The 14487-nt window shown below is 31.4% G+C and overlaps 8 protein-coding genes across 8 annotated transcripts; 4 read left to right on the top strand and 4 right to left on the bottom strand.

The window, feature by feature from the left end:
- Positions 1 to 220: 220 nt before the first annotated feature.
- Positions 221 to 655, bottom strand: GO595_001894 (ribosomal protein L27e; the record flags this gene model as incomplete). The annotated part of the gene is made up of 1 exon (XM_067914742.1): positions 221 to 655. The coding sequence occupies one exon, from the start codon at positions 653 to 655 to the stop codon at positions 221 to 223; it is 435 nt and encodes a 144-aa protein (XP_067777580.1).
- Positions 656 to 4075: 3420 nt separating this feature from the next.
- GO595_001895 (Rab family GTPase) lies at positions 4076 to 4663 on the top strand (the record flags this gene model as incomplete). Its single annotated transcript, XM_067914743.1, has 1 exon — positions 4076 to 4663. One exon carries the CDS (start codon positions 4076 to 4078, stop codon positions 4661 to 4663), a length of 588 nt encoding a protein of 195 aa, XP_067777581.1.
- Positions 4664 to 4760: 97 nt separating this feature from the next.
- GO595_001896 (60S ribosomal protein L37a) lies at positions 4761 to 5039 on the top strand (the record flags this gene model as incomplete). The annotated part of the gene is made up of 1 exon (XM_067914744.1): positions 4761 to 5039. One exon carries the CDS (start codon positions 4761 to 4763, stop codon positions 5037 to 5039), a length of 279 nt encoding a protein of 92 aa, XP_067777582.1.
- A 1922-nt stretch (positions 5040 to 6961) lies between these two features.
- On the top strand, positions 6962 to 7537 carry GO595_001897 (ribosomal protein L13e; the record flags this gene model as incomplete). The annotated part of the gene is made up of 1 exon (XM_067914747.1): positions 6962 to 7537. One exon carries the CDS (start codon positions 6962 to 6964, stop codon positions 7535 to 7537), a length of 576 nt encoding a protein of 191 aa, XP_067777583.1.
- A 444-nt stretch (positions 7538 to 7981) lies between these two features.
- Positions 7982 to 9092, top strand: GO595_001898 (F-box only protein 11-like; the record flags this gene model as incomplete). The annotated part of the gene is made up of 2 exons (XM_067914748.1): positions 7982 to 8710; positions 8787 to 9092. 2 exons carry the CDS (start codon positions 7982 to 7984, stop codon positions 9090 to 9092), a joined length of 1035 nt encoding a protein of 344 aa, XP_067777584.1.
- Positions 9093 to 9430: 338 nt separating this feature from the next.
- On the bottom strand, positions 9431 to 10729 carry GO595_001899 (uncharacterized protein; the record flags this gene model as incomplete). Its single annotated transcript, XM_067914749.1, has 1 exon — positions 9431 to 10729. The coding sequence occupies one exon, from the start codon at positions 10727 to 10729 to the stop codon at positions 9431 to 9433; it is 1299 nt and encodes a 432-aa protein (XP_067777585.1).
- A 448-nt stretch (positions 10730 to 11177) lies between these two features.
- Positions 11178 to 11600, bottom strand: GO595_001900 (ribosomal protein S19; the record flags this gene model as incomplete). The annotated part of the gene is made up of 1 exon (XM_067914750.1): positions 11178 to 11600. The coding sequence occupies one exon, from the start codon at positions 11598 to 11600 to the stop codon at positions 11178 to 11180; it is 423 nt and encodes a 140-aa protein (XP_067777586.1).
- A 325-nt stretch (positions 11601 to 11925) lies between these two features.
- GO595_001901 (RNA polymerase II-associated protein 1) lies at positions 11926 to 13896 on the bottom strand (the record flags this gene model as incomplete). The annotated part of the gene is made up of 1 exon (XM_067914751.1): positions 11926 to 13896. One exon carries the CDS (start codon positions 13894 to 13896, stop codon positions 11926 to 11928), a length of 1971 nt encoding a protein of 656 aa, XP_067777587.1.
- Positions 13897 to 14487: the final 591 nt, after the last annotated feature.

Genomic DNA, 14487 nt, shown 5'->3' on the forward strand with positions numbered 1-14487 from the left:
ACGAGAAATTTTGAATTTTTTCCAAAAAATCTTCGATTTTTTCAAGTAAACCTCAGAAAAATTAACGTACAAAATTTTACGAGTAAACTCTAAGCATGTTTATCAAATTTTTGTGTTTTAAATGGACAACGTTAAAAAGAATTCTGTGTTATTTGATCGGCATTGATAGCGAAAATTAATTTACCCAATAATAACAAAAAAAATAGGTTCCAAATTGGCTTTAGAATTTGAGTGGCTTGAACAACCATGACATCTTGCCATTGAGATACTTCTGGCGAAGAACTTTTGTGATTGCTTGAAGTTCAGCCTTCTTTTGTTCAGTGTCTTCCATAGACTTGATGACTTGGTCTGGTTTGACCTTGTTCCAGAAGTCTTCGTCTTTCATCATATGACGTGTAAGAAGAAGATGGTTGAAGTTAACAGTCTTGACAAAAACTTTGATTTGAGTACGCTTGACAAGGGTCTTTTGTGGCATATCCTTTGTAAGCTTCTTTGGTGATTTTTGGATTCCTAAAACAACTGCATGTGGATATTTACGTGCTTCAGTTGGTTCTGGATATGCTTGTAAAACTATGGCCTTTTTTCCTGCATGGCGGCCATTGAGAAGGATGACAAAACGACCTGGTTGAAGAAGTGTCTTGTTTGGTGCAGACATTCCAAAAGAAAGGCCATAACCGTTTAAAAAGTGTCAAAAGTGAGCAAAAAGTTTTTTGTGAGCAAAAAGTTTTTTGTGAACAAAAAATAAAAAAAATGCTTCTGGCGAGAGTCGAACTCGCGACCTTCCGCTTACTAGGCGAACGCTATAACCACTAGGCTACAGAAGCTTACATTTTTCTATTAATTGATTGATTAACATTATTTATTTCAATACATATAATAACGAACTTTGGAGCAACTTCACTAATGCATTCGTTATTTTAATGAAGGAGATTTCTGATGGTTTTTATGAGGATGATTCTCAAATGCAAAGAATAAAAAACAACTTACTATTACGTTTTAACAATAAAAAAAGCTCAGTTAAAAAAAGTTCATATATTCATCCACATAATTGGCAATTATGTATCGATTCTCTCATTGGATCAATTCAATCACAAAACTTAGAAATGGCCATTAACTCCTTAAAGAATGCAACTCATATTTTAAGCGAAATGAAATGCCAAGTTTCTCCATCGGATATTCAAATTATTCAATCATCGCAAATTTTGGAAATCATTAAAACTATTTTGCCAACGGATAATTATCCTCTTATTTTTCACATTGTTCAACTTCTTACATTTTTATCATCGTTTCAAGGAGATTCATTTATACCCTATATTAATTCCCAAGATCTCTTTACTTATTTTATTGATGTGTATAAAAGTTTCCCACCGATTGAACTCCAAAGCTGGCTTTTATTTTTCTTTGGTAATTGTCAAATTGATCCAATTTTCATTTTTGACATTTTCCCTTTTATTCTTGATTCCTTCAATAGCAACGATTCGCGTATTGTTTCTTCATTAGTTTACTTCTGTTACATGGTTTCATATTCCATTCCTGAAGAATTTGTACTTCCATTAGTTTTATCTTTTAAATCGGTTCAACTCCAACTTATGGAAGATAGAAGTGAATTCTCAGAACTACTGCAGATATGGATCATCAAATCCATTTATCATATTTCTCGATCGGAGAGTTCACTACGAATTCTTTTAGATAATGCAATCTCGAATTTCCTTCTTGGAGTTTTACCATTTTTGCACCCATACTTGATGATATATGCTTTGAAGGTCACACATTTAATGTTTTGCTCTTCATCGGACGAAGATTTAGAAATTTTAACCGATCCATTTGACAGCGGTTTTTTTATTTCGTTGTTTTCCACAGAAAATTCAAAAGTCATGATTCAAAACTGTCAGATATGGCTGAAATTGATTGAATTTGATTTTGAATACATCAGAATTTTGCTTGAGTCAGATTTTGCAGAACGTTTAAGTTCCAATTTAAACATAATGAATTTCAATGCAAAAGCCGAAATATCAAATCTGATAGCAAAAATCCTAATTTGTTGTGATAATGATGAAGCATTACAATGTTTGATTCATGAGGAAATTGTCGATTTGATCATCGACTTCGTGTCAACCGATAGCAAAGAAGTGGAACACGGTTTGGGTGCCCTGACAAAACTGTTCACGATAACAGACGATTTCCCAGAAATACACATGCTACTGGAGCCGTTTGTTTTGGATAGTGATGAAATGTTATGTGAAAATTAACGTTGGTGTGTCACTTTTGTGGTTAACGGTTCATTTCACTGAATGAAATCATTTAGGAAAGTTTTGTTTGATAGGTTTAGTTAAAAATAAAATTTGTGCATTTCATATTCTATTTACGCATATGTTAATGTTATTTAAAAAATTGTTCCAACAAAATATTATTTGGAGGTTCATTCCATTATTAAATTCAAATACATCTTAACAACAAAATGTATTCAGAAAAAATGATTTTGAACATATCATAAATATGAAAAAATAATGAAGATGCTTTGATTATTTATCTGTTTTATTGACTTTATTAAACTATTTAATACATTTAAAAAATGTTTCGAATTAATTTCTTTTTTGAAATTTAAAAATCATTTTATTCATTTAAATAAAAAATAAATAAATAAAAAAATGAATTTATTTTGATTTATATAATAAATAAAGTCAAAATATTCTATTTTTTATTGAGGAATCTCTATTGTTACATATTTATATCAACAATCAGCAATTTGTATATTATTACATTTTTAATTATATTCAATATTCTTTTTCAATTTATTAAATATTTTTATAAAAGTTATTTAATTTATGATAAAAATAAACAAAATTTCAAAATATTTTTGATTTTTATGATTATATTTTTTGTTAATACAAAGCAATCATATGACGAAGAGACAAAAACACTCACAATATCTGATTCCAATGATTTTTCAAATGATTATAAGAATGATACAGAACATGTTATAATTATTGATGTTGACGAGCTTGAAAGTGATGCATTTAGAGAATGGCCTTTATTAACAACAGTAATAATTGGAGAAACAGTTGGAAATATAAATAGTGGAGCATTTGCATCATGTAAACAATTAAAATATGTCCAATTTCCAGATAAATTAATGAGTGGAATTGGAGGAAGTGCATTTGCAGAATGTATTTCATTAAATAATATTACAATTCGTTGTAATACCATTGGTGGTAATGCATTTTACAAATGTATAGGACTTGAAACATAAATGTTTATAAATATTATGATAACTTGATTTTATAAGATACAAGAATGCGCTTCGCGCTGTCTCGCTTTGCTCCGAAAACAATAAGACATTTTTTAAATAAACTCATTGAGATATAAAATTATAAAAAAGATCAGAGTATAATAGAAAAATATTGCGTTGAAAATTGGTTATTGTGTTAATTTCAAAGGAGCGCATGATCAAATATAGTTTGAAATACTTTGATCAACATATAGATGATGTTTTAATCGAAAATAAAATAAATTTTATATAAAAAAATGAGTGTCACACTTTCAATTTTATAATTGAAAACTATAATTTTCAAAGATCAGCGAAAAAGCCCATAAAAGAAAAGATCAAAACATTCGGTTTGCACTGGGTCATTATTAGATACTTTCCCAAATGGGCATCTGCTATCCATAAGCATTACATTTGACCGAATTTCCTTTGAAAATGAGATTTTGTAAGCACTTTTTAATATTCTTGTCAAAAAATCAATTGATCTTTAAGAAGATCGGCACAAAAAAAAATTCAAAAACAAAAATACTTCTCCATATTTTCGTGTTTTAGTAATATACATCATGTGAGTTTTATATGTATAATTTTTTGAAATTATTTGATCAAAAATAACAAAATGAAAAAAAAACCCCTCCTCGAGCCTATCTTCACGAAATCGTCCATAGATGATAGCTGATGAGTTTAATTCTTTAAAAGTAAGAATCGGTAGCAAAGTTACGTAACTCAATTTTTTTAATTTTTAACGTCTGACGCTGTCACTTTTTCTCATTCTCAAAAAGAAGAGACACCCAAAAGTGACAGTGTCATCCGATGTCCGAGCTAAAGAACAAAATTGTAATGCTTGGTGATACCGGTGTTGGAAAAACATCTCTTGTCAAAAGGTGGGTGAGCAATGCCTACAGGCCAGATCAGCAACCAACGATTGGTGCAGCATATTCTCAAAATATTGTAACTATTGATAATGTTAAATATAAGATCCAAGTATGGGATACAGCTGGAGAAGAAAAGTACAGGTCAATGGCACCAATTTATTGCCAAGGAGCATTTGGTGCAATGATTGTTTTTGATTTCACTTCAAAAGAATCATTCGAGAATATAGGCAATTGGGTTACCTGCCTTGATGCTAACGGAAACATTCCAATAGTTGTATGTGGAAACAAGATGGATTTACTTGCTGATAATGAAAATAAATTAATGGACTCTTGCCAAAAAGTGAACGAAATGGGTTATACATTTTTTGCCACAAGTGCATCTACAGGTGACAATGTTGAAGAGGCTTTCATGGAACTTATTAAGCAAGCAATCGAACATCGTAAGACAGAATCGGAAACAGAAACCAAACCTGTCACACAAGACTTAACCCAAACTACTGAACAAAAGCCTGGATGCAACTGCTAATTTATTGAAACTTCTAAATTTACAATATAAAAAAATCGGTTTTAATCGTCAAAAACTTTTTGAGAGAATTTTGCGGTTTTGGTCGCCCTTTTGTTGGATGGCTCGTCGCACTAAGAAAGTTGGAATCGTCGGGAAATATGGTGTTCGCTATGGTGCCTCCCTCCGTAAAACAATTAAAAAGATCGAAATTTCACAACGCAAGAAATATCCATGCCCATTCTGTGGCAAGACATCTGTTAGAAGAACAGTTGTTGGTATTTGGAAATGCCAAAAATGTGGAAAGGCAACAACAGGTGGTGCTTACATTCCTTCAACACCAGCTGCTCTCACAGCTCGTGCTGCAATCAAACGTCTCCGTGAAGCTCAAGCAAAGTAAACTGAATAAAGATCATTTGCCATAGTTTTAATCATAGTCTTCCAGTTCTTTCTTATCTATTATTAAATTAAATAATCACTATATGCATTCACTAAAAGTATCAATCTATATAAATACAAAAGAGTAAAAACATTTAGGCGCATTGCTTGTTAGAAGCTTTCGTTCTTATTGTTTACGTAAATATTCTTAAAGATGATATGTTTGGATTTGAAATGTATTTACCAAATTCAAACTGTAAAATGTAGAAAATTTTCATAATGAATTGTGGACATGGATCTCACAGGAAAAGATAATTTTTCCAAATAAATCTTTTTAATCATAAGTGTATTCTTATTTTTATAGATTTATATTCCTGCAATGATTTATGAAAATATATAAAAAACATAATGTAAATGTTATGGGATGTTTATCAAAGTATAAAATTATTGAAAAGGAATTATCCCTTATTTTATTGGGTTATTCCTTTTGCTTTTTTTTCAATTAATTTTACTATTTCTGAGTTGCCTTTTGAAATTGCTGCATCTAATGCTGTTTGAAATAATTAGAATAATTTCCAAAAATTCTTTTTAAATATCGAATAATAAAAATAAATATTTTGTAAAATTCAAGAATATTTTTAATATTAATATCAATTTCATCAATATCAAGAAGCAATTTCACTATTTTTATATCTTTAAAAGATGCTAAGATAAGTGCTGTATTAAATAATTAATACAAATTCCTAATATTACTTTGAAACATAAAATTATGGAAATAAATATTAAATAAATAATATAAAAATTCGTATTATTGACATTGATTCCATTTTGCTTAAGAAGTAATTTAACTATTTCAATATGATCAAATTTCGACCCAAACATAAGAGCTGTCCAAAATAACATAAACAATTTCCAAAAATTAAAAAGTAACAAAATATAATTAAAATGAATAGCAAAAGAAATAAAAAAATATTTTGTGTATTGATATCAATTCCTTCTTGTTCAAGTAATAACTTTACTATTTTAGTATAACCATATTTTGATGCAATTATAAGTGCTGTTTCAAATACCTAAAATATTTTCCAAATATAAATATGAAGTATGATATTAAGAAAATTTACATTAAAGAAAATGATAAAAAATTTTTTTCATTAATATCAATTCCTTCTTTTTCAAGAAGTAATTTAACAATTTCTATATTGCCATAAAATGAAACAATAGAAAGCAGCGTTTGAAATATTTTGATGATTTTCCGAATTTCATTTGGAAATATAAAATTATTAAAATAAATCTTAAATAAAACAAATAAATATTTTTAGCATTAATATCAATTCCTTTTTGTTTAAGAAGTAATTTAACTATATCTATATGACCATTTTTAGATGCTAAAAGAAGCACAGTCTCAAATATTTAATGATATTTTCAATTATTTTATTGAAACTCATTTCATAAAATACCACTCAAACTTATGTCAAAATTAAAAAAGGATGCATTTTTTTTTTTTTTCAATAATTAATGTGCAACTCATTTTATATAAAATGATACAAGAAAACTTCTGAAACTTGGAATCAAAAATGCTATATGGTGTTTGTCATAGTGGCCTTATAAATCTTAAAGATAACATATTTTAATGTTTATTTATTGTTTTATATACATTCTTAATGCTTCCTTTATGTCACCATTTGCTCTTTTAATAAGTTCTATTGCTTCATTTCTTGTTAATGCACATTGTGTTTGTATGAAAGTCAAATCTGTTTGTTTTATAACAATTTCTTTTTCTTCGTGAACATCTTTCATAGAATTTAGTAGTTCTTCATTGTCTTGCGATGTTTGCTGTTCCATTGCATCTGTAACAGCAATAGTGGGAACTGGGCGTGCCATCTAAAATTGAATTTGATTTGCGGTTATGTTCGGCTTTTGCGGTTTGGTCTAACCTTTGTTCGAATGGTTTGCAAAAACAACAGAGTTCCAAATGATCATCTTCGTAAGGATTGGTTCCGTCGTATTAAATTCTACTTTGATGACCCAGCCCGCAAGAAGAGGCGTCAAATTGCTAGAGCGATCCGTGCTAAGAAAATTGCACCAAGACCAGTTGAAGGCCCACTCCGCCCACTTGTTCATTGCCCAACAGTTCGTTACAATCGCAAAGTAAGGCTTGGACGTGGATTTACAGTTGAAGAAGTTAAAGCTGCTGGATTTGAACCATCACGTGCCAGATTCATGGGCATTGCCATGGACAAATTCCGTGTTCATACAAAGGATGAAATCAAACAAGCCAACATAGAACGTCTTAAGGCATATAAGGCAAAGATGGTCCGTGTTCATACAAAGACCGAGAAATTGCCAGCTGGTGAGTCAATTCCATCTCTCTTCGCACTTCCAAAGGTAGACCAAAAGGTTACATGGAGAGTTATCAAAGATGAAGAAAAGAAGGCAGAACTTTTCAAGACTAAGCAAGCTGCCCACAAAGCTTGGAGAGCATCAATAAAGGCTAAGGAAGCTGCCAAGCATAAGAAATAATAAATAAACTTTTGGTGGTTTTATCAAAAAATAAGGGAAAACCTCTTACACAATTTTGCTTTGCTTATTTCTTTTTACAAAAATTGATTAACCAATTTTTTATACATATATGATTCCTGAATTTTATACAAAATACCTTAATGTAAGGTTGCTTTATTAAGGGGCATCAATAAAGGTTTAACATTGGATAAGCTCGAAACCAATGAAGTTGAGCGGGAGTTATTTCAATGCTGTCAATGAAATAAAATACTCAAATTAATTCAATTTTTTGTTGGGTGATGAACTGTTGCGACTGTAAACTATTTGATTTCACTTTTTGTGAACCAGAAATTTTTTTTGAATGTATTGAAAATAATTATTTCAATGATAAACGGTTGATCAGATAATTGTGTAAAATATGATGTAGAAAAAAAACGGTTGTTATTGTTCATTTCATTTTTCCCTATGTTTGGATTCGGAGGTGGTTTCGGAGGATTTGGAGCCGGTATAAATGCTGGCCCAATCTCAGGTGGAGCTTCATTTCAGATTGGTGGCACACGTTCAGCCCCAACTCTTTCAGTTAATATGGGTGCCTTAGGTGTAGGTTGTAACGCAAAAGATATTCCACTTTGCACACATGATTGCTATCCAGGATTATATCTTCAAGATTATTTCTATTGCAAGACATGCAAGAAAGCAATCTGTCAAAATTGTGCTGAAAATTGCCATGCTTCACATGATGTTGAATTCAACAACGAAGGCAAGAAGTTCGAATGTGAATGTGATAAAGAAAAGAAGTGCACTTTAATTGATCATGAAAATAATACATCACATCAATCAGCTCCTCCACCAGAACCAGAACCTTGCCCTCCTCCAGCACAACAACCACCAGCTCCGGCACCACCAAAACCAACACCACCAGCCGGAAATGAAGGATTCACTATTGGTCAAGGACCAGATGGGAAGAAGCGTGTCATTAGCGATGGCGCTCACAGCCTTTCCCTTGCTAGAGCATATACTGCAGCTGGTTCCAGCAGTCCATTTGGTGGTGATCTTTACATCTACTTACAATGGATTGGTTCTCCTGTAAGGCTTTACTGCACAAGGGTTTCAAAGCATAAAAATGAAAAATACGGCAAATATGATTATGATAGTCTTTCACCATTCTCTAAGAATTCAGCTTGGGGCAGTCCCGTTGTGAAGTTCGAAAGCGATTTCAAAGCATTAACTGATGGCTGCGCTCTTTCTGTTGCCACAAAGTTCTTGCAAGGTCCACGGCCACGCATCAAAGAACTCATTTACCTTTGTCGAGAAGACCGCACTTCGTTTTGTTGATGCTAAGTCAAAGGATGAAGTCGGTTTCGTCGAAACACAAATCGGAAAACCACCAGGCGGCGGCTACTATAACATTTTGTTCGGCGTTTTCGCATGCAACAAACAAGGAGAGCTGTTCTTCATCCCAGCACCTGCGTACTTCGGAGGTAAGGATATTTATGATTGCGGACAAGACGCAATGATCAATTACGTGATCAACAACCAATTGATCCAAAAGAGCATTGGTTGGTTTACTGACTAAACCACAACCCTAAGTCAAACGTTTCCTTATTTAGTGCCTATGTTCGAATGTGAATTTTTTTATTTTTGTATTTGTAAGCACAAAATTACTTTCAGCACAGAGGAATTTAATATTAAATTTAATGCATTAGTTGTGTTTTAAATTAAATTGATTTTATTCATAATATGATAGAACATTATCCATAAAACAAATGATTTACTCGTTAATGGATATATATCAAATAGTTTTAGGATGTAAATATACTTTAATCAAAGAGTTTTTGTTTGAATATTAAATTATAAGTTACAAAACTAATTTATTTATTTTAATTTCATATAATTTATTAATATATATAATATTCAATTTTCTCTTTCGTTGCAATATTTTTCAAGTTCTTTTATGAAGAAAAATGATTTATTGTATTGTTCCTGTGGTAAATCATCTTTAATTTCGTCCAAGCGTTGGTACAATTCCTTCACTTCAGATTCGTCTATTTCTATATAATCGATTTCGACATTTTCTCTTTTACACGACATTTTTACCAAAGCGACAATGTATTCGTAGCTTGGGTACGCAAACACTTCAGTTTCTATTTTATCCTTTGTATTAAAATAATGGATATGTGGGAGATCAATGAAAAAAGGAAATTGTTTTGGCGATGCGTTTAATTCGATATTTATTTCCCCGAATTTAATTGGCAAATTTAATTCTTTTATTTCTTTTGCAGCTTGTTTGAAGTATTCGAAAACAGATTCTTCTTTAGAAGTTTTATTGGTATAAAAAAGAATAACGCTATCTTCTTCTACATCATCAACAAATTCTTCGTAATTTAATCCAACAATTTCATTAACAAATTCATTTGTGTTATTCGGAATTTGTTGACTCATATAAGAAGGTGAAACTTGTTTTGTTTCAATTTCTTGAAGGAAATTGTCAATGAAATTTGTGTCGTTAATAAACGTTTGGTTAAATTCATAGTAACTTCGATTGTATAAGTTAAATATAATGAAATAAGGTAATGAAAATTGATCACCAATGAGATATTGTACAATTTCTTGTGTAGAGTTATCGCCAATAACAAAATGAAAGTTTGGATGTTTTTCATGTAATTCGTAAAATATGTCACCTAAATTATCATAATGAGATTCATTCGAGTCAATAATCATGACGATGTCGCCATAAAAACTTGATTCTGTCAGAGAATCTATGTCCTGGAGTGTGAATGAAGGTGTGAGAATTTTTTCGAGATTATCTGATGCTTGAATATTGGTAAACGTGGAATCTTGACTGCGATAAATTATTAGGGTATCTGTGTCAAATCCGATTTCTCTGATAACTTTTGGTTCTACAACAATTAGATCTGGAAATCCGCGTAAACTTGTTATATTTCTTTGGATTTCAATTGCCTTATCAAGAAATATTTGTGTTGCAATTATGGCATATGGGTTTTGACCAATTACTTTGTATAAACCTGATAGTGAAGAAATTGGATCATTAACAAATGATGAAATAAAATTAATCAAAGATGTTTCAGTCACATCAGCATCAAAATGTGTGACTAAAGCTCCATTTTTATATAATAGAATTGATGGTTCTTCAATTAAATTTTCTTGTGAAATTTTTTGAGCCCAATCTTGATTAAGCACAACAAAATCCATTTTACCGAGGAATATACTTTGGAGTTGTGAAATTATTGAAAATAAATTGTAATGTTCTGAAGAAATTAAAAATAACATAAAACAACTTTTTTTCGTAATTAAATCATTAAAATCTTCTATTTCTGTAAAAAAAGGAAAAACTGTTTTTGTTTCATCAAAAGGGACAAACAGAGAAAATGACAAAGAGAAGAAAAAAAACATTGGAAATATTGTATTCAAAATTTTCTATGTGTCATATGAAAAATTCTGACTAAACCGCTATCAAAGACATTTCCAATTTTTATCATCTCAAACGCCAAACAGATATTTTATTATGTCCTCTTTAAGGCTATTTTCCATTTATCTGTTCAAGTGTTAGTAAATATTATATTACTCATATATATAAATTCACTTAATGTAATTGAAAATTGTAATTAGATAGAAGAACAAGAGTTGGCATTTGGTTTCTTTACTTCAAGGATGTTGCAGATGAGCTACGTGTAGCACCAACACCAGCCTTGCTGTGCTTAACAATTTTCTTGCTCATTGCGAAGTCAGCAAGAACATGACCAATCATTTCTGGCTTGATTTGTACTTCTACAAATTCTTTGCCGTTGTAAATGCCGATTATATTATCAACAAATTCTGGAAGAACGACCATTGACCTCAAATGTGTCTTAACAACAGGTGGCTTTTCTCCTGGACCCTTAACAGCTTCACGAGCCTTCTTGAGCTTGGTGATAAGGTGAAGATGCTTGACACCAAAGCAACGTGAGATATAACGCCTGCGTGGAGCTGAAAGAAGCTTTACAAATTCTGGGAGTTCCATGGCCTTGAGGTCGTCGAGTGTTTTGCCACGAAATGTGTAATTACGCTGTGCGAATTTAGACATTTCCTTATCGAAAGGCCGACCAAAACCGTTCAAACCGCTTTCTCGCTATGAAATCTTTGAAATGATTTTCCAACATTAAATATCTCATTTATCTTACTAAATTTATAAAGATAAGAATTTACAGTCACAAATTGTATTACACACAAAATAATATTTAATAAAAGATATAATAATAAATTTGCAATTCAGAAATGCTTCTGAATATTCCAAAGAAAATTCTAGAAAATGCAAATAACCTCAGCACAAACAATAAGTCATACATATGTTTGGAGATCTAAATATGTGTGCACATTTTTTCGATTGTTTATAAATATTATTTAATCTATTATTTATTAAGAAATGCAAACAATTTCTTTTTCCACACTTCCTGGAGCTTTTGGCAGTTGGCAAAAAACACTTCTCCAGCGATTTCGCCTCTTTTCAATTCCATATATCCACTCAGCTGCCTAATAGCTATATTCAGAAGATCTGTTTCTGCGTACTGTGATTCTCTTAGAGCTTGATAAATTGATGCAAGAACTTCTTTATCTGTCTCTTGGATATCAATCACGTCTTTTCTAACATTTTGCATTTTAATACGCGACAAGTATCTTGAACAAGTTGTCCAAAAGTGTTGACGTACTTCTGGATCAGCTCCAGGTGAAATACAAAAATAAGCAAATTTTTGATAAGATGGAATTTCAAAGCAATCGAATAAAAATCGTTCAAAATATGTGCTACAGTCAATTGGTCTTAATGAATCTGCTGGAAGAGGATCAGGATAATGATCTAAAAATTCACAGACTGTGTCTGATATATCCGCTCCATCGTTACGGTTAAATAAAGGAAGTATGTATCGTAGTGGGAAGAAAAGTGCTATTTTCAGGAGTTCCTCAATTTTCTCTTTTTCAATAGTTAACAAATGTTCAAACAATTCATAGGGATCAACAGGTCTTTCCTTAGAGACGCCAAACCCAAATATGGTATTGACTAAGATATCTGCAGCTGGATTTGTAAATGAATAAAGGCAAGGAAGAATTTGTGGGAGATATTTCAAATCTTTTGTCTTGATAATATATTCAACAATTCCACAAATTTCAGCTCTCTTAACCCAGCAAAGATGTTCTTCCTTTGGTGGCTCAGGTACATTAATAGGGATTCCAGCATAAATAGAAAGTGTTACAAACCCAGGAGAAAAAGATGCGCCTTCAATTGCCTTTTTTGCAACTTCTTTTGGTAACAAATTGTTCTTTGTAAAGCTTGCAAGGAATGAAACCACAAATGGGTCAGGGCAAAACTTAACGACCGAATCAATATATTTGACATATGGAGAAACGTCATCAGTTCTTGAAAGAAGAATCGAAAGAACCACAGGGTGGAGCTTTGCAAGTACTTCATCGCCAGGAATTTCTTTTAAAAAGCATAATAATGATGCAGATTCTTTTGCTATCTCTAATTCTCCTTCCAGAGCCTCTAATGCCTGCTTTTTCGCGAAGACAGTTCCCCAACTGATGAATGCGCTCCTTGCAAGGCGGAATAATGGGATTGAAGGCTTTTGAGATTCGAGAGATGAAATATCAAATTGTTTTGAAGGAGTTAAAAGTGAAAGAACATTCATAATGAAATAATTAGAATTTGCTGCAGAAACCAAATCAGATGTATATTGTGCGAATTCGAGAGTCATTGATGTAACTGGTGGAATTGCTGGATATGGATAAATAGAAAGCATATCTTGGTACTGTGTAAACAAAAGCTCTTTCATTAAATCGATTGCAAAGGATTTGATTGTGTTATTTGTAGGTGGAAATAATGATATCACTGTGAGAAGAGGAATTTGGAGTTCACGAATATCTTTATCATATTTCTTGGGATTGTTCTTTATAGTGTTGTAAAGAACTTCAAATGCAAAGGCGCGTTGTGAATTATTTCTTGATCTTGATAAAAGTGCAAGTTCATATAAAGCATAGCCAGGTTTCTCTGGGTTATCCCCATGGCTGTGGAGTCCTTCAAGAATAGTTTCTTCGGTTTCTTTGGCACCCGTGATTTCATTTCCATCAAAATCAAACCTGGGTGTTGTGTCATCCAATGGTTGATTATTGGGATTTGCTGACTCTGGGAGTGCATCCTCCATCATTTCAAAATTACTTTCTTCAGGCTGAACAGGTTTCGGTTTTTTAATAATTATTTTTTTCTTTGTTGGCTTGACTTGTGGAAAACCTCTCGGAGCTGACTTTTTGATTGGAGGTGGTGGTGCCATATCGCGTTCAACAACATCGCCTGCTAATTGTTGAACATGACCCGAGTTTGCTCCTTCCATCCTACTATAGAGGGCACCCCAAGTGTAAACGGTTTCAATTTGGTAAATCTTTTCTGTCTAAAACACAGTAATAATTATTTTAATTAAGGAGCTCTTTTTGAAATCATTAATAATACCCAAAGTTTTCTTAATAAATTTATCTAAAAAAGCAAAACTAAAAAAAATATTTATTTCTTTTTATTAATTGAATTAGTTGTATTCCTTGGAGTTACACTTCTTTTCGTTTTACTTGCACTATTACCCATTAACATTTTTGTAATATCACTTTGTTCTCTTTTTGATGACAATGATGATGCATACGTTTGTGCTGACTTAAATGAACATAATAATCTCCAAATATAATATTAAAACTTCATTAAATTTAAATATACTTTATTTTAAATAGAAAAATATCTTTAATATGAATATCAATTCCATTATGTTCAAGAAGAGCTTCAATAATTTTTATGTTTCCATACTTTGAAGCACAGATAAGAGCAGTTTGTAATTATTTAAAGAAATTCCTTATAAATTTTTGGAATTTTAAAAGAATTTAATTAATATTAAATAAATAAAAAAGACATCTACTGCATTAACATTAATTCTTTCATT

The sequence above is a fragment of the Histomonas meleagridis genome, assembly GCF_020186115.1.
Source record: "Histomonas meleagridis strain 2922-C6/04-10x chromosome Unknown contig_16, whole genome shotgun sequence".
NCBI classification, from domain to species: Eukaryota; Parabasalia; order Tritrichomonadida; family Dientamoebidae; genus Histomonas; species Histomonas meleagridis.